Source organism: Cnephaeus nilssonii, assembly GCF_951640355.1.
Source record: "Cnephaeus nilssonii genome assembly, chromosome: 3".
NCBI lineage: Eukaryota > Metazoa > Chordata > Mammalia > Chiroptera > Vespertilionidae > Cnephaeus > Cnephaeus nilssonii.
The window spans coordinates 54,029,352-54,052,334 of NC_137074.1; the positions used below are offsets into that span (position 1 = coordinate 54,029,352).

The 22,983-nt window shown below is 44.7% G+C and overlaps 2 protein-coding genes across 2 annotated transcripts in view; both read left to right on the forward strand.

Moving 5' to 3' along the window:
• The window catches only part of OSBPL11 (oxysterol binding protein like 11), an 87,417-nt gene extending 82,005 nt beyond the window's left edge, over positions 1-5,412 (forward strand). Inside the window, exon 13 of the mRNA XM_079767176.1 lies at positions 2,812-5,412. Within this exon, the coding sequence (XP_079623302.1) occupies positions 2,812-2,877 (66 nt within the window). The 3' untranslated portion in view covers positions 2,878-5,412. The remainder of the gene's footprint in view (positions 1-2,811) is intronic.
• A 13,683-nt stretch (positions 5,413-19,095) lies between these two features.
• The window catches only part of SNX4 (sorting nexin 4), a 62,577-nt gene continuing 58,689 nt past the window's right edge, over positions 19,096-22,983 (forward strand). Inside the window, exon 1 of the mRNA XM_079764866.1 lies at positions 19,096-19,261. Within this exon, the coding sequence (XP_079620992.1) occupies positions 19,118-19,261 (144 nt within the window). The 5' untranslated portion in view covers positions 19,096-19,117. The remainder of the gene's footprint in view (positions 19,262-22,983) is intronic.

The following is a 22,983-nucleotide window of genomic DNA, read 5'->3' on the forward strand; positions in this document are numbered from 1 at the left end:
CAAAATTATACCTGGTGTTTTTGTTTGTTTGTTTGTTTTTTGTCAGATTGGCAGAGAAATACATTTTTGGTGCTGCAGAATTTTAGTAATTCGTTTGTGTGTGCCATGAGATGAAAAAGGTTGAAAATTGCTGTAATAGAACTGTAGATTAGAGATGCGGACTCAGGTTTGGGCTCCTTTGGGTGGTATGGTATTAGCAGGGCTTCCTAAACGATGTGCCATGGCACAGTATACAACAGAAAGGTTCGATTTGTGTCATATGTTAATTCCCTAAGTCCATGGAGCAGCCAGGTTGCATCCTATGTGCAGCTGGACCATAATGTGTGCCATCACCTCTGAATAGCACTGTGGAGTACAAATGAGGCTGATGAGGATGGCAACTAGCTGAAGTTGGTTGGTACCACACAGTTCATAGCAGATTTGGAGCTATGTCATTGTGTATGGCCCTTTGCTAAGAAGTATCATATGCTATTGAAAGTTGATTTTGTCTCCGCTGTGGTCCTAATGGAACGTTAAGCACTCCATTTAGACGTTTCATAAAGCCTGAGAAGCAAGGGCTTTTCTACTTGTTTTGTACTTTCATTATTTCTCTCAGACTGATTACAGACCAGGGAGGAGTTGAGAATAGAGTCAGTTGGTATAAGAGGAAGATAGAGTAACCTTAGAAAGTATAGAGGAACTTAAAGTGGTTCTAGAATCATTTAATTATACACACCTTCTTTTCCTGACTATTTCTTACTAACATTTAATGTATGACGTCTTCCATTCCCTTTTATTATACATGTCCAGCAGGATCTATTACTTGTATCCTCTCAAGTGAATGTTTAACATTTCTTAAGTTGTATATAAACGTAAGCAGGACAGCTATTATAGTACAATAGACCATATTGGAGTCAGATGGACTAAGTGTGAGCCCCAGCTCTCACCTTGGATAGTTTATTTACCACTTAGAACCGCAGTTTCCTCATTGTAAAATGTGGATAAATATATGGAAGGTGCACTGAAAAGTACTCTGCTCCTTCCTTGGTAAAGTCGGGCAACTCATTTCACTTCTCAGAGCCTCAGTTTCTTCATCTGTAAAATGAGATGGATGTTCAGATGGCATGACTTAATTTCTAAACCTAGACTTCTGTAATGTAGTTAGGTAGCCATGTCTTTTTCAAAGGCAAGTATAGGTTCTGAGAATTAACAACCAGGTGATTTGCTGTAATAAACAACCTAATGGCTGCTGTTGTTAAAGAAAAATTATTCTGATACATTAAAAATGGCAAGGAAGACTTTATTCGACTATTGCAATAGAGTAGAGAGATTGAACTCAACTCTGAATATAGAACAAGTGGGAATTTATAGCCAATGGGCAGGGTGAGGAAGTGGATGGAAAATTACTAAGAGGAACTTGTTTGGGTATCAATGGATGGGGGAGGGAAAAGAGGCACTTGATTAGATATTAAGGATTAGAGAAGAGGAGTTTGATTGGCTATTAAGAATGAGGTGCCCTAGCCGGTTGGGCTCAGTGGATAGAGCGTCGGCCTGCGGACTCAAGGGTCCCAGGTTCGATTCTGATCAAGGGCATGTACCTTGGTTGCGGGCACATACCCAGTGGGGAGTGTGCAGGAGGCAGCTGATCGATGTTTCTAACTCTCTATCCCTCACCCTTCCTCCCTGTAAAAAATCAATAAAACATATTTTTAAAAAAAAAATAGAATGAGGTGATTTGCCCTAGCTGGTTTGGCTCAGTGGATAGAGCGTCAGCCTATGGACTAAAGGGTCCCAGGTTCGATTCTGGCCAAGGGCACATGCCCAGGTTGAGGGCGTGCAGGAGACAGCCAATCAATGATTCTTTCTCATCATTGATGTTTCGATCTCTCTCTCCCTCTCCCTTCCTCTCTGAAATCAATAAAAATGTATATATATTTTTAAAATGCTCTACTTTAAAAAAAAAAAAAAGAAGGAGGTGATTCTTGATAAACTGGTTTATCAGGATGTGCTTTTGCTAAAACTGGGCTCAGCAGGCCAAGATGAGGCTTAGTCAAGGAGAGAGTCCTTGTCACTACAAGCCAAATAACTGGTGGCCTTAAATCATTTTTGGAACAAGGTAGAATAAATATATAAAAATATTTTTTAAATATAAATAAATTGAAAGAGATGTCGGGGTTAAGGACAGAGTTTCAAATCCTGCTGACGTCTACTCCCATAAACACTGAACTCCAGTCATAGCTTTTGGGACCTCAGTTCTGCCACGCTCCCCCCCTGGTATTATGCATTTGCTGCAGCTCTCTTTTCCTCACTTGGTCTTCTCCTGTCTTTAGTTCAGTCTCCGACTTTATCTCCTTGTGGTACCCTTCTATTCACAGGAACAAGGGGAAACTAAAGGGGTTGAGTCAGAAAAGAACTAGAAAACAATACTTAGATACTAGAGATGCCAGTTGAGATGGGGAGAACAGGTAGTACTTTCATGACCATTTATTCATGCTCCACCTGCTGTCTGCTGCTCTGGGTGAGCCTCAATCTGCAGCATTTTGGCAAAATTGGCAGAATTACTACAGATGACTTCTGCAAAAGAAAGTGTTCGTAGGGCACAAACTAGATCCTCCTAGACCAGAATTTCTCACCCAATCATAGCTAAGCCACAGGCATTGCTCTATGTCATAATTATAACCACAGAGATTTTTCTTTTTCCTTTACAGAAACTCTTGTTCTTAAATGTGAGAATGAATGTGATTTCAATGAAGGTGTTGCTTCTGGTTTTGGTCACTGCTTCTGAAAATATTAGAGGAATAGTTCTTTAATTTATTCTTCTTCTTGTTTCAGGGAGATGGCTGGATTTATCACAAACCCCTTTGGAAAATAATTCCAACAACACAGCCAGCAGAGTGACACACACTAAGACTCGACCAAATGAAATTCTTCTGTTTACCCAAACCCAGAATGGAGTTATTGCACTGAGTGACCTACTTCCTGATTGCAGACTGAAACTAGCTAAACATGAATGTATCTATTAGGGCACCATAGAACTACAGCGAGACCAAAGTGTTGAAGAAGCACTATGGACCTCTCACCAACCTGTCCATGTGACGTGAGCAATATCATCTGAAAACCTTTCACCTGACTTGTTAGATGATTGATCTTTATCTACTTCCTGTTCCTAAAGCTAAATTTGAATCCCCTGTTTTTGCATGGGGGCAGCAAGATAAACACAACAGTGAAAAACTCAATGACTTTGATTTCTTTATAGTGAAAAGTGAAGTCTCTTTCAGAGTCTATGCTTTGCTTTCTATCAATAACTTAAGTATTCATTACCCATAAACCAAGAGGAGGAGAAAGACGACCCAGAAGTGGATTCAGCCATTGTGCCTGAAATCAGTGTTAAAATATCAACCAGGTTGTACTAACAAGGCATTCTATTCCTTCAAAGAGACTGTGTGCTTGTGTCAGGATCTTATGCATTATCCACCTCTGTCGGAACTCTCTTTTGATTCAAATTATAACCATGGAGAACTTTTTCTTCTGAGCATTTTAATATACTTGAAAACAACATTGACTTGAAAAATTTCAGAACATTTTTCAATACCTAGTTTTATTAAATATTTCACTTGAGAGACAATTTTTTAAATGTGTTCATGTCAATACGATGAGATTCTGGCCTTTCTCAAGAACTGAGGCATTAAAGAACATAGCAATTATTAAGAAATAAAACTGTTACTTTTTTCCTTACCTTTTTTTCCACTTGTAGGTTAATATACAGTATTATGTGTTACCCTCTGGATCATTATGCTTTATCTTACCTCTGTTCACTCAAAATTTAAAACAACTGTCAGTAATTCAGAAGTTATATATGTGACTGAGAACGTGTACAGTATGGTTTTATTTTCTTTTCAAGGAAACTCAAATGCTGAAGAAAGAGCACGAAATTAAAAGATATCAGGAAATGGTATCCAGGTACAAATCTTTTTAAATAAGTATTTTATTGAGGTTAAAGAATTCCTGGCAACTAAAAGGATAGTGCTAATTATAGCTTTCATCATTCATTCAAGTATTTATTGAGTACCTACTTATGGTGCTCAGAACTTGTTACTGCAAGCTACCTTAATTTTCCAAGAGTGGTGCCTTATTCTGTTTCTTCTGATGTGGTCTTCCAATCAGTGTGTGTAGTATATACCTGTTATTCACCAGCCATTGAAGGTGGCTGTATTTGTTGCATCATCATTAGAAATTTAAGCTTTGTGCTCTGATAAATTGTGTTTTATTGAAGGGGTTAATAGGACAAAAACAGCAAAATAATTTTTTCAACAATTGTAAATAATTGGTTTATGTACAACCATTTTAATGATTCCCTTGTTCATTTTTGCTGTGAAATGCACTGAAAAAATCTCAAACCAAGTTATAGTTCATGTGTTGGGAAGATTGAAAAATAATAAAACTAGAGAACAATAATGCCTTTGTCTGTTTTATGAATGGAGAGAAATAGGAATTTCATATTTTAGTGGAGTTATTGCCCTGTTCATTTGAAAGACATTGATTTTTCTCTTTAAATCTTCAGGAATCTCTTAGATAAAGGAGTAAATTTAATGAGCTTAAAATTCTTCTGAAAAACAGTACATTTATTAGTGAAATCTCCCCATGTTATTGGACTGAACTCTTGGACAGGAGTGAAATACTACTTTAGGGTAATAGTTTTACCTTGTCCCTCTCTTTGTTTTTTTGTTTGTTGTTGTTGTTGTCCCTCTCTTGACATCCCACTTCTTCCTAGAAGCAGGACCCAGAGAGAGAGAAAGGAGAATGTCTACTTCCAGAAGCTGCAGTTTGTCCACCTGACAAGAGCTAGAGCTTTTTCTGTTTGTTTTTGTGTTTTGTTTTGTTTTAACTACACCTTTTCAATATTTGGCCAGGGAAATGAGTCTTTGTAGCAGTTGCTACATATTTGTATCTCCAGAAAGAGAGAGAGAGAGAAATAGGGAGAAACATCGATGGAGTACCAACCCTGCAACCTGGGTATGTGCTCTGATGGGAATTGAGCCTGCCCCCATTTGGTGCACAGGACAGCGCCCAACCAACTGAGCCACACTGGCTAGGGCTCGGCTAAAGTTTTTTCTTTTTTCTTTTAATCTTTATTGTTGAAAGTATTACATAGGTCCTCCTTTTCCCCCCATTAACTCTGGGCTAACGTTTTAAATGTATACTTTCCTTCTGGCTACTAGGAATTGTATGTTAAGAAGTCCAAGACAGCTTCAGCACTTTTCCTATCTGAGGGCTGCTCCGAGCTATCACTGGCCTGGGAGAGAGACCAGCTCTGACTGAGCAGCAGGGGCCTCCCTGCAGAAAAGGACTTGGTGACTGCAGCTTGCTTCTCCCAAGGGTGCTGCCTCCTTTGTCTTGAGGAATTGATGCTCACATAGGAACCAAGCTGGCTCTTCACAGGACCAAGCCCACAGGAAAGAGGCTAGAGGAGGAGGGCCTATCCTGGGACTGGGGAAGGGATGCAGAGGAGGCAGCACTGGCCACTATCCCGAATAACCATTCTTCCCTACGCTCTGCAGTTGGGGAGAGTTCAGGTAGGAGAAGATACCTGCAGAGCATGGAGGGGCAAAGGCTTCCCTTTGGCCTGGTTGGTATAGTAAGAGCTACAGTGGGCAGAAGGCCAGGAGCCTGACTCTCGCCTGACTGGCTTCAAGAAATAAAAATGCAGTTTGTCATTATTTGTTTGCTTGTTTTGCCACACCCCCCTAATCATTCATTAAGTCAGCAGACCTGTGCTAAACACCTACTATATGTGCCAAGCACTGGGGCCATAAAGGACTAAGGCACGGACTCTGCTCTGAGTTCAGTGGCCTAGAAGAGGAAAGATAACATAGTAACCAAGATGAGAAGTGCCAGAACAGAGAAAAGTCAGCCTTCAGTGAAGGGGTTAATGAGTGTGTGGGAAGGAGGTCATGGAAAAACCCAAGTCAGGGGTTTTATATAGAACTAGTATAAACACAGTGCAAAGAAGATTTAATATAACTTTATTTACTTAAAATTATTTCTAGTATTTAGAAAGTCCTTTGTTGTTCTATAGATGTCAATGAAAAGATAAAATAGTTAGAAAAGTCATTATCACACCAATTTATACCTGGTGTGGCCATATTAATATCAGGCAAAATAGATGTGAAGACAAAGAGTATTAGCAGACATAAAGAAACACTTCATAATGATAAAAATGTTGATTACATTAGAAAGACATAACAAAAAGGGAGTGGGTGAGGTAGAAGAGGGCATGGGAGATAAGTACTGATGGAAAGAGACTTGACTTGGGGTGGTGAACACACAATATAATATACAGATGAGGTACTATAGAATTGCATACCTGAAACCCATATAATTTTATTAATATCACCCTAATTCAATTAAAAATAAAATTTTAAAACCAAAAAAAGGCAACAATGATAAATGTATATGTACCTAATATATAGCTTCAAAATACATGAAGCAACCTTATGTCTTTTGATTGACATAATTAAAAGGAGAAATAGACAATTCCACAATTATAGTTGGGAATTTAACACCCTTCTCACAGTAACTGATTGGACAACTAGACAAAAAAGTCAGCAAAGCTACATGATCTGAACAACATTATCAATCACCTTGACCTAATTCTTATTTATAGAACACTACACTGAGTGGCCAGATTATTATGATCTCTGAACGCATAATAATCTGGCCACTCAGTGTGTGTGTGTGTGTTTGTGTGTGTGTGTGTGTGTGTGTGTGTGTGTATTAGTGGCCCAGTGCACGAAATTCGTGCACGGGAGGGGGTTGTTCCTCAGCCTGGCCTGCACCCTCTCCAATCTGGGACCCCTCAAAGGATGTCCTACTGCCAGTTTACAGGGATTGGGCCTAAACCGGCAGTCAGACATCCCTCTCACAGGTGGCTCCAGCTGCTCACCTGCCTGCCTGCCTGATTGCCCCTAACCACTCTGCCTGCTGGCCAGCTCCCCCCCAACTGCCCCCCACTGCCGGCCTGCTCGCCCCCACCTTCCCTCCCCACTGGCCTGCTCGCCCCCAACTGCCCCCCTGCTGGCCTGCTTACCCCCAATGGCCCCACCCCCCACCAGCCTGATCACCCACAATTGCCATCCCATCCTGGCCTGATCACCCCCCGGCGACCCAAGCTCCTAGCCCCTCCTTTTTTCTTTCTTTTTTTCTTTTTTTTCAGCGCCTCCTTGAGCGGAGGCCAGGGCCAGCTGGAAGCAAGTATCTGGGATTTATTTATCTTCTATAATTGAAACTTTGTAACCTTGAGCGGAGGCCAGGGCGGGCGGGAAGCTTGGCTTCCTCCATCGCTGGGGCAACCCAAGCCTCCTGCTCTCTCCAGCTCCGTGGCCACCGCCATCTTGGTTGGGTTAATTTGCATACTTGCTCCTGATTGGCTGGTGGGTGTGGCTTGTGGGCGTAGCAGGGGTACAGTCAATTTGCATGTTTCTCTTTTATTCATGTAGATATATATTAGAGGCCCAGTGCATGAATTCGTGCATGGGTGGGGTCCGGCCAGCCTGGCCAGGGGGAGGGGACATGGGCAGTTGGCCGGCCTGCCTGCTGGTCAAACTCCTGGTCAAGGGGACAATTTGCATATTAGCCTTTTATTATATAGGATATATACTGAGTGGCCAGATTATTATGCGTTCAGAGATCATAATAATCTGGCCACTCAGTGTATATCCTGTAACTGCAGAATACAGTCTTTTCAAGGATGCATGATATATTCACCAATTTAGACACTTGCTGGGCCATAAAACAGGTTTCAATAAATTTGTTTATTATTTTTAACTAGAGGCCCAGTGCACAGATTCGTGCAGTGGTTGGGGTCCCTCAGCCTGGACTGCGCCTTCTCGCAATCCAGGACCCCTCTGGGGATGTTGGACTGCTAGTTTCAGCCTGATTCCCACAGTGCGCAAAGCGGCAGGCGGCCGGGGAGGAGCCTGAGCTGGGCCCGGCGCCACCTGGCTTGGCGCGGGTGCTCGCCACTTGCCACTTAGCGCCACTTGGCGCTCCTTAGCACTGCCACGGAGGCGGGAGAGGCTCCCACCACCACAGCTGCACTCGCCAGCCATGAGCCTGGCTTCTAGCTGAGCATTGCTCCCGCTGTGGGAGTACACTGACCACCAGGGGGCAGCTCCTGCATTGAGCGTCTGCCCCCTGGTGGTCAGTGAGCTTTATAGCGACTGGTCAACTGGTCATTCTGGTCATTCCAATTGTTCAGTTGTAACTGTTGCTTAGGCTTTTATATATATAGATTCTCAGTTGAGGATATATTTATTGATTTTAGAGAGAAAGACTGGTTGCCTCCTTAAGCACCCCAATTGGGGATCAAACCCACAACCTATTTATGTGCTCTGACCAGGAATCGAACCTGCAATCTTTTTGGTGTATGGGATGATACTCCAACCAACCAAGCCCAAACATAATTAAATTAGAAATCAACAATAAAATATCTAGGAAAACTAAATATTTGGAAATTAACACATCTTTAAACAATCCATGGTTAAAGAAATCACAAGAGAAATTAGAAAATATCCTCTCTAATAAAATGGTAATATGCAAATTAACCGTCACTCCGCTACATACGCCACACCCACCAGCCAAGCCACGCCCACCAGCCAATCAGGGCGAGTATGCAAATTAACCCAAACCAAGATGGCTACAGCCACAGAGAGCAAGGTTTCCCAGGTAACAGAGCAAGCCAAGCTTTCCATAGCCGTTGCAGGCCTAAGCCTCCACTCAAGCTACAAAGTTTCAATTATAGAAGGTAAACAAATTCAAACAAATAGCGGCAGAATGGAGCTTGAGAGAGCAGGCCAGGGTTGCCGGCGGCAACAGGGGAAGCAAAGCTTTCTGCACACCCTGGCCGGGCTCACCCGCTTAAGGCTACAAAGTTTCAATTGTAGAAGGTGAATTAACTGCCACAGAAATGGCTGGGGCCCCGGAGGCAGCAGCAGGCTTGGCTCCGCTCCAGGCTACAAAGTTTCAATTGTAAAAGGAAAATAAATTCCAGATACCAGGGCCTCTGCTTGGGTTGCCAGGGGGCGTGGCCGGCCTGCAAACCACCACAGGCCCCTCACTCAGGCCGCCCCACGCCCCAAGAGAACCCCACCCTGATCCGGGACACCCTTCAGGGCAAACCAGCTGGCCCCCACCCGTGCACCAGGCCTCTATCCTATCTAATAAAAGAGTAATATACAGATTGGTCATCACTGCAACACACAATATAGCTGCCCCCATGTGGTCAAAGATCCTGCCCCCATGTGGACACAAGATGGCCACTACAATATGGCCAGCAGGAGAGGGCAGTTGGGAGGCACCCGGCCTGCAAGGGAGGGCAGTTGGAGGTGATCAACCCTGCAGGAGAGGGCAGTTAGGGGTGACCAGGCTGGCAGAGGAGGGAAGTTGGGGGCAAACAGGCTGGCAGGGGAGCAGTTAAGCATCAACCAGGCTGGCAGCAGAGTGGTTAGGGGGTGATCAGGCTGGCAGGCAGAAGCGATTAGGGGCAATCAGGCAGGCAGGCAGGCAAGCAGTTGGGAGCCAGCAGTCCTGGATTGTGATCCCGTGGGATCGGGCCTAAACGGGCAGTTGGACATCCCTCCAGGAGTCCCACATTGGAGAGGGTACAGGCTGGGCTGAGGGACAACCCCCCGCTGTGCACGAATTTCATGCACCGGGCTTCTAGTTTTTAAATAATAAAAAGCATCATATCAAAATTTGTAGATCTAAGAATAGTTAAAGCAGTTCTTATACCTGTAAATTCTTATATTTAAAGAGAAGAAAAGTTTAACATCAATGATCCAAGGTACTACCTCAAGAAACTAAAGAAAGAAGTAACCCCAAGATGAGCAGAAAATAGAAAACAAATTAATATAGAAAAAGCAAACAAAGCAGAGAGAAAATTACTAAAGCCAAAGGTTATTTGTAAAATGACCAACAGAATTGTTAAGTTCTAGCTTAATGGACCAAGAGTAAAGGAAGGGAACATAAATTACAGAACACAAATATCAGAAATAAAAAGGAGTTATGACTACAGAGCCTACATACATTAAAAGGTTAATAGAGAATATAATGAACAACTTTATGCCAAAGAAATTTGACAACTTAGATGAAATGGACAAACTCCTGAAAAATACAACTTTACCAAAACTGACACAAAATGAAACAGAAAATTTGAACAGCCCTATATCTTTTTAAAAAATTTCTCCACAAAGGAAGTTTCAGGCCCAGATTGTTTCACTGATAATTTCTAGCAGAAATTTGAGGAGGGAAAAAGCCCACTAACCTTACACAAACTTTATTAGAGAATAGTGACAAAGGTAACACTTCTAAACTCATTTTTGAGGCCAGTATTATCTGAATATCAAGACCTGGCAAAGACATTCCAGAAAAAGACACTTATAGACCAATATCCTTGTATTCTGAATATAATCCTTAAATGGTTACATTTGTCTAAAGATGGGCCAAAAGTAATTGCAATTTTTCTGGAGACAGAGTCAGTTCAATGTATGGAGAAGCCAAAGCTAGTCAAAGAGGAAACGGTTGTCTAAGAAGGTGGTAAGGTGCAAGATTTAAAAACAAATCCAGATTAAAACACTATGAGATTACCCTTTTTCCATTCCAATTGACAGAGATTTAAAAAACCACAACTGATGTTAGTGAGGGGAAATGTGTATTCTCAAACATTGGTGGGAATGTAATCCAGCACAACTTGTGGAGGATGGTTTGGTAATGCCTATCTAAAGTGGGGATTCTGGCCATGCACCTTCCATTCTTACCAGTAGATCTAGCTTCCTATAATAGGAGAAGGGCAAGTCTAAGTGAGCAAACATGTTCATAGTAAGTGCTCAGTATAAAAGAGCAGGTTTCATACAAAACATCTTATAAAATATCCTATTTTTATGAGTTATGTATATATCCATGGAGGGAGGAAGACTGTTCAAAATTATAGTGATTGTTTCTGAATCTTGGTATTATGGAATTTTCTTTTTCTTGTTGGTATTTCAGGCAACAGAGAGAAATATCAATGTGAGAGAAACACATCGATTGGTTGCCTCCTGCACAAGCCCTGACCAGAGCCTGGGCTGGGGAGGACACTGCAACCAAGGTATGTGCCCTTGACTGCACTCAAACCCCAGACCCTTCAGTCTACAGCCCACACTCTATCCACTGAGCCAAACTGGCTAGGGCCATGTCACTATATATACACGACTGTGTATGTTAGTGCAATTCTATGTATCTGTGAATGTAATAACCATGTCTTTTTTTATAACATATTTTTATTGATTTCAGAGAGGAAGGGAGAAGGAGAGAACGATAGAAAAGTCAATGATGAGACGAAACCGGTTTGGCTCAGTGGATAGAGCGTCGGCCTGCGGACTGAAAGATCCCAGGCTCGATTCCGGTCAAGGGCATGTACCTTGGTTGTGAGCACATCCCCAGTAGGGGGTGTGCAGGAGGCAGCTGATCCATGTTTCTCTCTCATCGATGTTTCTAACTCTCTATCCCTCTCTCTTCCTCTCTGTAAAAAAATCAATAAAATATATTTTAAAAAAAGAAAAAAAAAAAGTCAATGATGAGAGAGAATCATCTATTGGCTGCCTTCTGAAAGCCCCACACTAACCCTCTCAGGGCTAGTCAATTCTTAGAGATAGTAAATGACTGCCTACATGGGCATCTTTCATATGTAAACCAACCAATCCAGACCCCAAACTCTCAACCACCTCTTTTACGGGCTCTCTCTGGGCCAAAATTCCCTTTCCCTAACTACCCTAGGGCCAGCTACCAGACAGCTAGGGACAGCCCATACAGCAGAGCTTGCTGAGATTATTCAAACTAACCAATCTTAAATCTGTTTTCCCTGCCTCACCCAGTCTTCCCACTGAAACCACACTGAAGGCTTGTGCCCATGGTCCCCCTTTCACTCTGCCTCCGTGTGTGGTCCCCACTCATGGCACTCTGTGCCTCCTGCTTCTAGGGATCTTCTTCCTTCATGACAGCCATTTCCGTGACTGTGCCTTACCATACCTGATGGAAACAAATCCTGAGGACCCTTAAAACAGTGAAGATATGTGACGTGCCTAGATCTGCTACTAATTTCATTCAGCATAAACAGACATGTGAATGTGATTTTGTTCTGGCAGCAACACTCTAACCCAGTGGTCGGCAAACTCATTAGTCAACAGAGCCAAATATCAACGGTACAACGATTGAAATTTCTTTTGAGAGCCAAATTTTTTAAACTTAAACTTCTTCTAACACCACTTCTTCAAAATAGACTCGCCCAGGCCGTGGTATTTTGTGGAGGAGCCACACTCAAGGGGCCAAAGAGCTGCATGTGGCTCGCGAGCCGCAGTTTGCCGACCACTGCTCTAACCTATAGTGTTTCCCCAAATTGGGATCTATTTTATTCCTCTCAGAGCATTCTCTACATATTTGTTTGGGGTAGGGAGAGGAGAAGAATAGTATGACCTGACTTTGAACTCCTAAAAAAAAAACTCCCAAAATGAAACACCCAAACGGATATAATATAATTTTGGAGAAGAAAGTAAAACAACAAAACAAAAAAACACACATTACCACCAATCCAGACCCCAAACTCTCAACTCCCCCCCAATCAGAATTATGTAATAAATCCTCAGTAACTTTTAGACGGTCCTAGTTTTCAAACAAAGATCAGGTAGTCCGACAGCTTATGAATATTAAAGAAAATTCTCCATTTCTAGAAACTCAATTGCCAGGCATTGTTTGCAAAGTAACCTTACAGGTAAGCTATTACTCATATGTCCGATATTATTTGAGAAGTGCCACAGACTCACTTGTCCCAAAATACCCGGGCCAAGTGCTTCCTCCCAACCTATCTGGTTTGTTTCCTAGTTGTAGAGTAAAAAAAAAACTATTTGTTCCAGAAGACCTCTATCAAAGTATATTTAAGTCATCTGGGCGGGGGGGACATATTTCTCTCCTGTGGTGGCTTTCATGATTTTTAGCTCCTGCAGATTCCAGTTGCTGACTTGCTGGTAGGACTTTGGGGAAGTTTCTCAAGCGATAGGGGTTTAGCGTATGGTTCTGCTGATTTTGGACTTCTATGGTTCAGACTTCTCCAGGGCATACAGCCATGAATCAGTTTGGATAACCACTTTGGCAGACAATGAGACTGCCTGAGATAGGACAGGTGCTTAATATTTGTTGCATGTTTAGTTGAATAGATGGGAGCTTCAGATGCAGCTCTGTGCTGCATAGAACAGAACCAACTCTAGTCATATGAAGCCAATCAGTAGAGAAAATCCTGAAGGAATATCAGGAGCCCCTGAAATTAAGGATCTGATTACTGGGGAGTAGAAAGTCACAGAATCAAGGTAGCTATGGAGACTTGGCATAGAACCCACAGGAAATTCATGACTTGGAAACATCTGGCCCTAGCACCACCATTGGCCCAATGATGGCTCCAATCACTGGCATCCCCTCTGACCCAAGATTCAAAGTCCTGGGAGTTTCAGGGTCTGAGTGGCTGAGTTAATTTACCTTGAGGTAGCAAAAGAAGGATTTGAATTCTTCGTTTGTAATTGGAGGGTGCAATAGAGGGCACACACAGAAGGAGAACATGACTTCACAGAGCCTGGGGGGCCAGGCAGACAGCAGGAGGAGAATCCTGGGGAGGGGAGAACAGAACCAGAATGGTGAGGAGCAGAGAACAGGGGTTTCATGGTGCTCCTAGGCTAGCCCAGGAGTTCAGTTATTTGTTAAATTAATGACAAAATGGAAAGCTGGTTCGGCCAGCGTGGCTCAGCGGTTGAGTGTCAACCTATGAACCAGGAGGTCATGATTCGATTCCCAGTCAGGGCATATGCCCGGGTTGGGGGCTCGATCCCCAGTGGGAGGCATGCAAGAGGCAGCCAATCAATGATTCTCTTTCATCATTGATGTTTCTATCTCTCCCTCTCCCTTCCTCTCTGAAATCAATAAAAATATATTATATATATAGAAAAGAAATCTAAATCGTGCTATTCAGATATGAGACTGAAGTTCCTCTGGCTGGATGAGGTGGGGAGTGTTTCCCCACAGAACGTGACTCATCCTTAGAGCCAGCCTGGCTAGTCATCCTTGCTCCTGAGACTTTTCCCATTTATTCCAGAGCAGGTAACGTCAATCCCTACCCCAGAGAGAGGCTGGGGCATGGGTATCCTTCCCTGTCTGAATCAGAAGAATGGGGAGCACTTGTACCTGGAATCTCCATGGAATTAGCCTTGGGTGTTCCCAGGCTGTAGCCAGACTGGAGTGACTTTGCCTTCGTATTCTAAGGAAATGTGCTTCTCTCTCTGGGTTTTCAGGTGAGAAACCAACCCTTGATTCCCATCAATCATTTGCCTCTTTTTTTCCAGAAGAATCTCTTTTTCCCCCCTCCTCCATGCAGAGAAGCACAGACCAAGAGCTTAGATTCTGAGTATCCTATAAATCTGGGTTTAAATTTAAGGTCTTGTTCTTATTTGCTGACTGTGTAACCTTGTCAAATATTACCCTAAGCTGCTTCTTCCTCTGAAAAGGGAAAAATAATGCCTGTCTTGCAGGGGCATGTCATGAAGATTTAGATAAAGTGACAAGTACGTATAAAACACAGGGTGGGGCATCCCAAAGATGGCCCCATTAAAAATTTCAAAATATCACCTCTTCTCCCAAACTCAGGCTTCTTAGATAAACACTAGTTACTGTCTCTTTCTCAAAAAGAATGTATTAGCTTGTAGGCAGCCCCAATGGTAAGACATTATCAGGTGGATACAAATATCAATTTTGAGAATTATATTATTTTGCAATAAACCAGTTATATTATTTTACAACTAGTGGCCCGGTGCACGGCTTCGTGTACATTGAAAGGAAATTAACTAGAAGAAAATTTTTAATATCTCTATTAGCCCTTTCTCTATAATAGAAGTGTCAGAGATGAAAGAAAATTAGTAAAATGTATATGAAAATAATATATAAATTGATTCATAAATAAAATAACAACAGAGGTACATTGTGCCAATAAGTTGGTCTTCAGACATATTCTGTCTATGACGCCGCTTTCTTTCAGCTTCATAATGTCAACAAAAACAACCAAATTCACGATTGACAATGATAGATTGAAACACACGTGTGTGATTGGCGTCAGCGAGAGCTTTATATGTATCGCGCATGTGCGAGTCAATGTTTATTTTTAAACTAGAGGCCTGGTGCATGGATTCGTGCACCAATGGGGTCCCTTGGCCTGACTTGTGGGGATTGGGTCGAAACCAGCTCTCCGATATCTCCCAAGGGGTCCCGGATTGCAAGAGGGCGCAGGCCAGGCCGAGGGACCCCACCGGTGCATGATTGGGGCTGGGGAGGGACCACGGGAGGGCTCCAGGGTGTGTCCAGCCCGTCTCGCCCAGTCCCAATAGGCTGGACCCCAGTAGCAAGCTAACCTACCAGTTGGAGCGTCTGCCCCCTGATGGTCAGTGTGCATCATAGTGACTGGTCAAATGGGTTGGACACTTAGCACATTAGGCTTTTATTATATAGGATTGCCAGTGCACGTCATATGTACCGGATGGTCGGACGGTCAGATGGATATCAAAGTGAAAATTTCCTTAAATCTTCCAATTCCTATTTAGCTTAAGACTTGAACTGTTTAGATACACAAAGATATTATATAGAAGGGTGGTCACTGCAGTGTTGTTTATAAAAGTAACTACAGAAGATTATAAGATTAACTAAATTATAGTATTGTTTTTTGCAGTAGAACACTATGTAGCCTTTAAGAAGAGATTGTAAAAATATATTTAACCACATGGAACAGTGTTCTTGCTGTAATAAGTGACTAAATTATAAAATAGCACTATAGTGTGATTCCATTTTTATTATATATATAGTATAATAGCAGAAGGGACATATGTTAAATGTGAACAGTGCTTCTCTTTGGGTGTGGGAGTATAGATAGCTTTTATTTTATTTTTACTCATAACTGTTTTCTAATTTTACCACAAGAAACATATATTATACATTATAGGAGAAAATGATCATGTGACCCTATTTGCCCTGATTTTAGACTCTTCAAGCACCCTTTTGATTTTTCAGATTTTGTTTCTTCAAGGCCATCTCTTAAGAAGATATAGGGACAAAGTTATATACAGCTGACAACTTAAAATGGATATCAAAGACAGTCATGAAGAGGTGTAAATGAAGGGAAAACAGTGCCCCTATTTTGTTTTACTTTTTTCTTTCTTTCTTTCTTTTTTTTTTTAGGGTGTTTATTTATTTTATTTATTTTATTTTATTTTTTTAAATTTCTTTATTGATTAAGGTGTCACATATTTGTCCTCATCCCCCCATTCCCATCCCACACCCCTCCCCTTGGATGCCCCAACCCTCTGTTGAACTTAAGCATTGGTTAGGCTCATATGCATGCACACAAGACCTTTGGTTGAACTCTCCCCCCTTCCCTCACCCTCCCCTATCCTCCCTCTGAGGCCCGATAGTCCGATCGATGCCTCCTTGTTTCTGGTTCTGTTCTTGTTCATCAGTCTATGTTGTTCATCATTTCCCCTAGATGAGCGAAATCATGTGTCCCTAGAGATATACTTATAAGAATTGAATGTGCGACGAGCAATAATAGTTATGCTGACAGGCAAATGAATCAGTCTGTAGTGAGTTTCTTTCTGGACCAACAGTTCTTTTGAGACCCAATATCAATGTCCACCAGTTCCTTATGAATACATGTCGGCACTGACCCCTCAGCTCTGGATGGTGGACAAATGGTGGTAATGCAGGTCCGACTCCCTCTGGTTTGGTCTCGGCCGGACCCAGGGGCACTGCTTCACCCGGATCCAGGGGCCCACGGCCTCACCCGGACCCGGGGCCAGGCTCACCCGGATCCAGGGGCCCACGGCCTCACCCGGACCCGGGACCCAGGCTCACCCGGATCCAGGGGCCCACGGCCTCACCCGGACCCGGGACCCAGGCTCACCCGGATCCAGGGGCCCACGGCCTCACCCGGACCCGGGACCCAGGCTCACCCGGATCCAGGGGCCCACGGCCTCACCCGGACCCGGGACCCAGGCTCACCCGGATCCAGGGGCCCACGGCCTCACCCGGACCCGGGGCCAGGCTCACCCGGATCCAGGGGCCCGCGGCCTCACCCGGACCCGGGGCCAGGCTCACCCGGATCCAGGGGCCCGCGGCCTCACCCGGACCCGGGGTCTTTTTTTCTTAACAAAGCAAAGCAAAACAAAACTACAGATAGCACTGTGGCCTCCTCTCACATGACTGCTTTGTTAAGCCCCATATGCCAAGGTTTCGGCTGCAGTTTGATCTAGGTCAGGGCACACACAAAAAACAACCAATGAGTGCATAGATGGGTGGAACAACAAATTTCTCTCTCTCTTTCTCTCTCTCTCTAAAGTCAATAAGTAAAATAAATTAACAATAAAATAAAAGTGTTTCCTGAGAATTTGCCTAGCATGAATAGTCCCTGATAAATTAGTAAAATGCCTTTAAACATTTATTGAGTAAATGTTCTAGGCTTGGTAAGAGAAAAAAATAAGATAGGGTCCTTGTCTTTTTTTTTTTTTAATATATTTTTATTGATTTCAGAGTGGAAGGGAGAGGGATAGAGAGATAGAAACATCAATGATGAGAGAGAATCATTGATTGGCTGCCTCCTGCACGCCCCCTACTGGGGGCCGGGGATCGGCCTGGAACCGGGGCATGTGCCCTGACCGCAAATTGAGCCCTGACCTTCTGGTTCATAGGTTGAGGCTCAACCACTGAGCAACACTAGCGGGGGTGGGGGTGGGGTGGGGTGGGGTGGAGGGATGTCATTGTCTTAAAGGAGTCCAAATTCTACTTGGGCAGACAGATACATAAATAACTAAAATAATATGACAAAGGTCATAATCAATTTATCAACAAAGTGATATGAGCACATAGATGTGATAACTTAAGTTTTTACGGTGAATGGGAGAAAGCGTCCCTGGAGGAGGGGGAATTGTCACAGCTTGAAAAACAAAGTATTTGGGCAGAAAGATCAGTTTCGGGTCAAATGACCCAGACTTTGCATAGAAGGTACCTCAAGGTACCCCAGTCTGGTACACCCAGTGAGTGTTTTCCATCGGGTTACCATAGTGAATGATTGTCATGGAATCAGGTTTCAAAACTCAACGAGGTGTTTGTAGAAAATTATCAGAGATCTCCAGGGCTTCATGAAATACTTAAAATAGAAGTCAAGCACTGCTTCAGCCAAGCACTTCACTTCTCTCAAACACTTGGAAGTGTTACCTTTTGCTGACTGTGTTACTTAACCTTCTGGATGTCAGTAACTTATTTATTTATTTTATACTTTATTGATTTTTTTACAGAGAGGGAGAGGGATAGAGAGTTAGAAACATCCATCAGCTGCCTCCTGCACACCCCCTACTGGGGATGTGCCCGCAACCAAGGTACATGCCTTTGACCGGAATCGAACCTGGGACCCTTCAGTTCACAGGCCAATGCTCTATCCACTGAGCCAAACAGGTCAGGGCTGAAAGTCAATAATTTATACCACTCTGATCTTTCCAGGGTAAAAAATGGAACCAATAATGCACGCAAGATAGAGGACAAGAGGGAGAATGTTAGAATATTAGGGGCTCCGGATTCTTGTGAGTTTTTAATTTTCTTTAGGTGATCACCAACCTCCCATCCAAGTACTGACCAGGCCGGACCCTGCTTAGCTTCCGAGATCAGACGAGATCCGGCGCGTTCAGGGTGGTATGGCCGTAGACATGATCACCAACCTGATTGGGCCCAATACCTACTCTGATCTTTCCCTTCCCCTTGCCTTTCTCCATTTTTCTCCCTCCATCAGTTTTCCTGGCTTTCTGGGTCTCCCGGCTTAGTAGTTGACCACTTCCTTGGGAGGCGCGCCTTTCCACATCAGCTCCAGCCCCAACTCCTGCGGATCTCCGCCCCGGCAAGCAGATCGGGGCGGGGCGTGGCCGCCCAGAGCCGAGGGGGCGGGGCCTGGAGGCGTGGCCACGAGCGGAGGGGCGGGGCGTGCCGGGCGCGGCGGCGCAGGCGCAGAGTGGACCCGCCGCGCGAAGCTGCAGCCATGGAACAGGCAGCCCCGGACCTGGAGCGGCTACTGCAGCCGGCGCCCCTCGAGCCTCTGGGCCACCCCGACGCTGGGCTGGAGGCGGCGGTCGGTGAGGAAGCGGAGGGGGCCCAGGATGAGGAGGGCCCCGGGGACCGCACGGTGAGAAGGGGCGGCGGAGGCTGCCCGGCCTGTGTCGGGGCCTAGCGGGCCGGGCGGGGCTAGGCTGGCGGGGGCGGGTGGATAGTGACCGGGAAACGCGGTGGAAAAGCTGGGCCCCAGGTGCTGAGAGGGGAGGGCTCGGTGGAAAAAGGGGTCCCGGGTAGGGGGGGCGCCGGGTGCTGCGGCGCCCAGGGGAGGTCGAGAGGGCGGCGGCGAGGGGAGCGCGGGCTTGCTGTGGGTGCGGTTCCGCGGGCGTGGGGGTCCGGGCTCGGGACGGGCCAGGCTGCAGCCGATGCGGCTCTCGGAGGTCCGGGAGCCCGGAGGTTTGGGTCTGAGAGGAACGCGAGGGTTCTGTCCGTCTGGCGAGGGTTGTGCAGAGGAGACGGCCTCACGGAGGCGCCGTGGGAAGGAAGGGAATGGGGGGCTCGAGGAGCCAGGCGGGGGCAGTAAAGGTGGGTGGCTTGTCGCCACGATGAGGAAATTGAAGAACGTGTTCGAGTCAAGAAAAGGTACAAGTTAAAAAAAAAAAAGCATTTTAAGCTCCTTTGGCAGTCCTTTCATTCGTGGACCAGTGCTGTATTTCCCGGGGGAGACTTGTCATAGAAGTCTCGATCTGCTTGGTGATTTTCATTTGCTTGAGGAAAAAACCAAAACGCATCATTCACCATTTGTAACTGTTTTCGATCCGGAGGGTTTTCACTCCTAATGCGTGACGGGTGGGTAGACCAGGTTACAAAGACGCGTCTCAGTCTGGGGTATCAGACCACCCGACCCGGTGTGCGTGTTGCTCATCCCTTTTGCTTCTTTTTTCTTTCTTTCTGGAACCTGGTGTTAGTGCTAATAGGAAACTGCCGTCTGACGGATAAAGAAAAGTTAAAATTGCTGACTGTAACCAGAAAGACTCTTAACTTTTAAGTTCAGAGATCAGATAGTCAGGAACTGCAACACAGGAGTTGAAGGTTTTGCCTACTTGGGGAAATGTCGAGTTTTATAGGGCAGTATGAAGACTTTTGGGGTGAATTTTAAGGTTTTCATAGAATTTTTCCCTAAGTTATAGAATTATTTGTGGAGAGGTCAGCGTCTGAAATGTGAGCGAGAAGTGTGTGCACGTCTGTGGTGCCTAATTGGACTCTTAGATGATTGCTTTTTTTTCTTTAGTTTTTATTTATTGATTTGAGTTTAGATAGGAAGAGAGAGAGATCAATTTGTCTCACTGATTTATTTATTTATTTTAATTCTCACCTGGGGATATTTTTTCCATTGCTTTTCAGAGAGTGAAAGGGAGGGAGAGGAGGGAAGAGGAGGAAGAGAAAAAAAGAGAGAGAGAGAAACATTCATGTGAGAGAGAGATATTGACTGGTTGCCTTTGGCACACACCCCCTACAGGGGTGGGGGTGGGGGTGGGGAGCAAACCTGCAACCCAGGTAAGTGCCCTTTTCGGGAATCCAACATGAGACCTTTCGGTGTGAGGGCTGGTGCTCTAACCACTGGGGGATACTGACCAGGGCAGTTCCACTATTTATGTCTTCATTGGTTGGATCTTGTATGTGTCCTGACCTGGACTGCAATCTTGGCATATGGGGACACGATCTAACCAACTGAGCCACCCAGCCAGGGCTTATGTAATTTGCTTTTTATGCAGCTATGTGACTTAGTTTTTCTGTTGTCTCTCTTAAAAAAAAATTATGGTGAGGTGTACAATTAATGCAGAGAAGGTTTCCACAAAATAATGATCAGTTCTTTGAAGCCTGTATATTCTGGGTTATGTCCACGCCTTACACCACATAGGTAACCAGTATTTTGAATTGTCTAGTAACAGTTCTCTTGCTTCTCTTAACCTTACCATATGTATCCCTAAACAATATTTTGTTTAATTTCATTTGATTTTGAAATTTATATAAGTGGAATAATTTTACTATGATTTTTCTTTCTCTGCTCAATATTATGGTTTTAGGATTCATCCAAAATATGACTTAGCTTGTTTATATTCATGGCTTTATAGTATGTCATTTCATAGATACTCTCCAGTTGATTTCTCTTTTCTTGGGGTTGTTATAAGATTCTTGCTTTCTAAAAAATTACCACTACCATGAACTTCTTCCTAGCCTCCTATATAATAAAGAGGTAATATGCAAATTGACCAGCACACCCTCACAAGATGGCTGCACATGACCAGGCCGGCAGGGGTGTTAGTGAGGGACAACCAAATGACTGAACAAGCAGGCTGCATGGGGCGACCAGGCCGGCAGGAGGGTTAGTGAGGGATGACCAAACAACTGAGCAAGCAGGCTGCATGGGGTGACCAGGCCGGCAGAGGGGGCAGTTGGGGGCGACCAGGCCGGCAGGGGGGCACAGTAAGAGGCGACCAGGCTGGTGGGGGGGCAGTTAGGGGCGACCAGGCCGGCAGGGGGGGCAGTAAGGGGTGACCAGGTTGGTTGGGGGGGGACAGTTAGGAGTGACCAGGCTGGCAGGAAGGGGGCAGTTGAGGGTGACCTGGCCGGCAGTGGGGGGCAGTTAGGGGCTACTAGGCTGGTGGGGGGGGCAGTTAGGGGCGATCAGGCTGGCATGCAGAGGCAGTGAGGGGTGATCAGGCTAGCGGGAGGGGGGTGCAGTTGGGGCGACCAGGTCGGCAGGGGGCACAGTTGGGGGCAATTAGGCTGGCACGGGGGGGGCAGTTAGGGGTGACCAGGTCGGCAGAGGGGGGCAGTTGGGGGCGACCAGGCCAGCAAGGGGGCAGTAAGGGGTGACCAGGCCAGCAGGGGAGGCAGTTAGGAACGACCAGGCCAGCAGGGAGGGGGCAGTTGTGGGCAACATGGCCGGCGGGGGGGGCAGTTAGGGGCGATCAGGCAGGCAGACAGACAGGTCAGCGGTTAGGAGCCAGTGGTCCAGGATTGTGAGAGGGATGTCCACTGCCGGTTTAGGCACGATCCCTGGGACATCCCCTGAGGGGTCCCAGATTGGCGAGGGTGAAGGCTGGGCTGAGGGTCTCCCCCACCCCCCATGCACGAACTTCATGCACTGGGCCTCTAGTCTATATATAAGGTGTCCCCCCAAAAATGTATGCACACTTTACAGCTGACAGCTCAATTGATATTTCTTTTTAAATTTAACCTATTGGAATTAATAATTATTCAATGTGTGTATACATTTTCTGGGGACACCTTGTATATATCTCTTGGTCTAAATGTCCTAGAGTCTAATGTAAATTTATGAGTGGAATTGCAGGATTGTAGGGTAGTTAGCCCTTGACCGGAATCAAACCTGGGACCCTTCAGTCCCCAGGCCGATGCTCTATCCACTGAGCCAAACCAGTTGGGGCTGGGTGATTCTTTTTGTGTGTGTGTAAAAGCTTTTAGAGACTTAACTAGTATGAAGTTGCAACTATAGTGTAAAATCCATTTATGTTAATTTAAAGGTGATTCTAAAAATCTCATTTAAAAACTTACGTATAAAAAAAAAATCACCAAAAGAACTTATATATGTTCAGTTCAAGATATTTGAAAACCCAAAGATGCCATCATACAGTAGAGGTTGTAGTTATATTGTATTATTTGACATTTTAGGAAAATGTTTGTAAATAAGTGTTCCAAGGGACCATCTGTAAGTGACCAAACATAGAGGGTTTCCTAAAACAACTCCCCAATTTAGTAATTCATTTGGAGATGCAAGCCATTTGGACAAATATTTCAGAAATACCAGGAGTTTAAACACACATATATTTG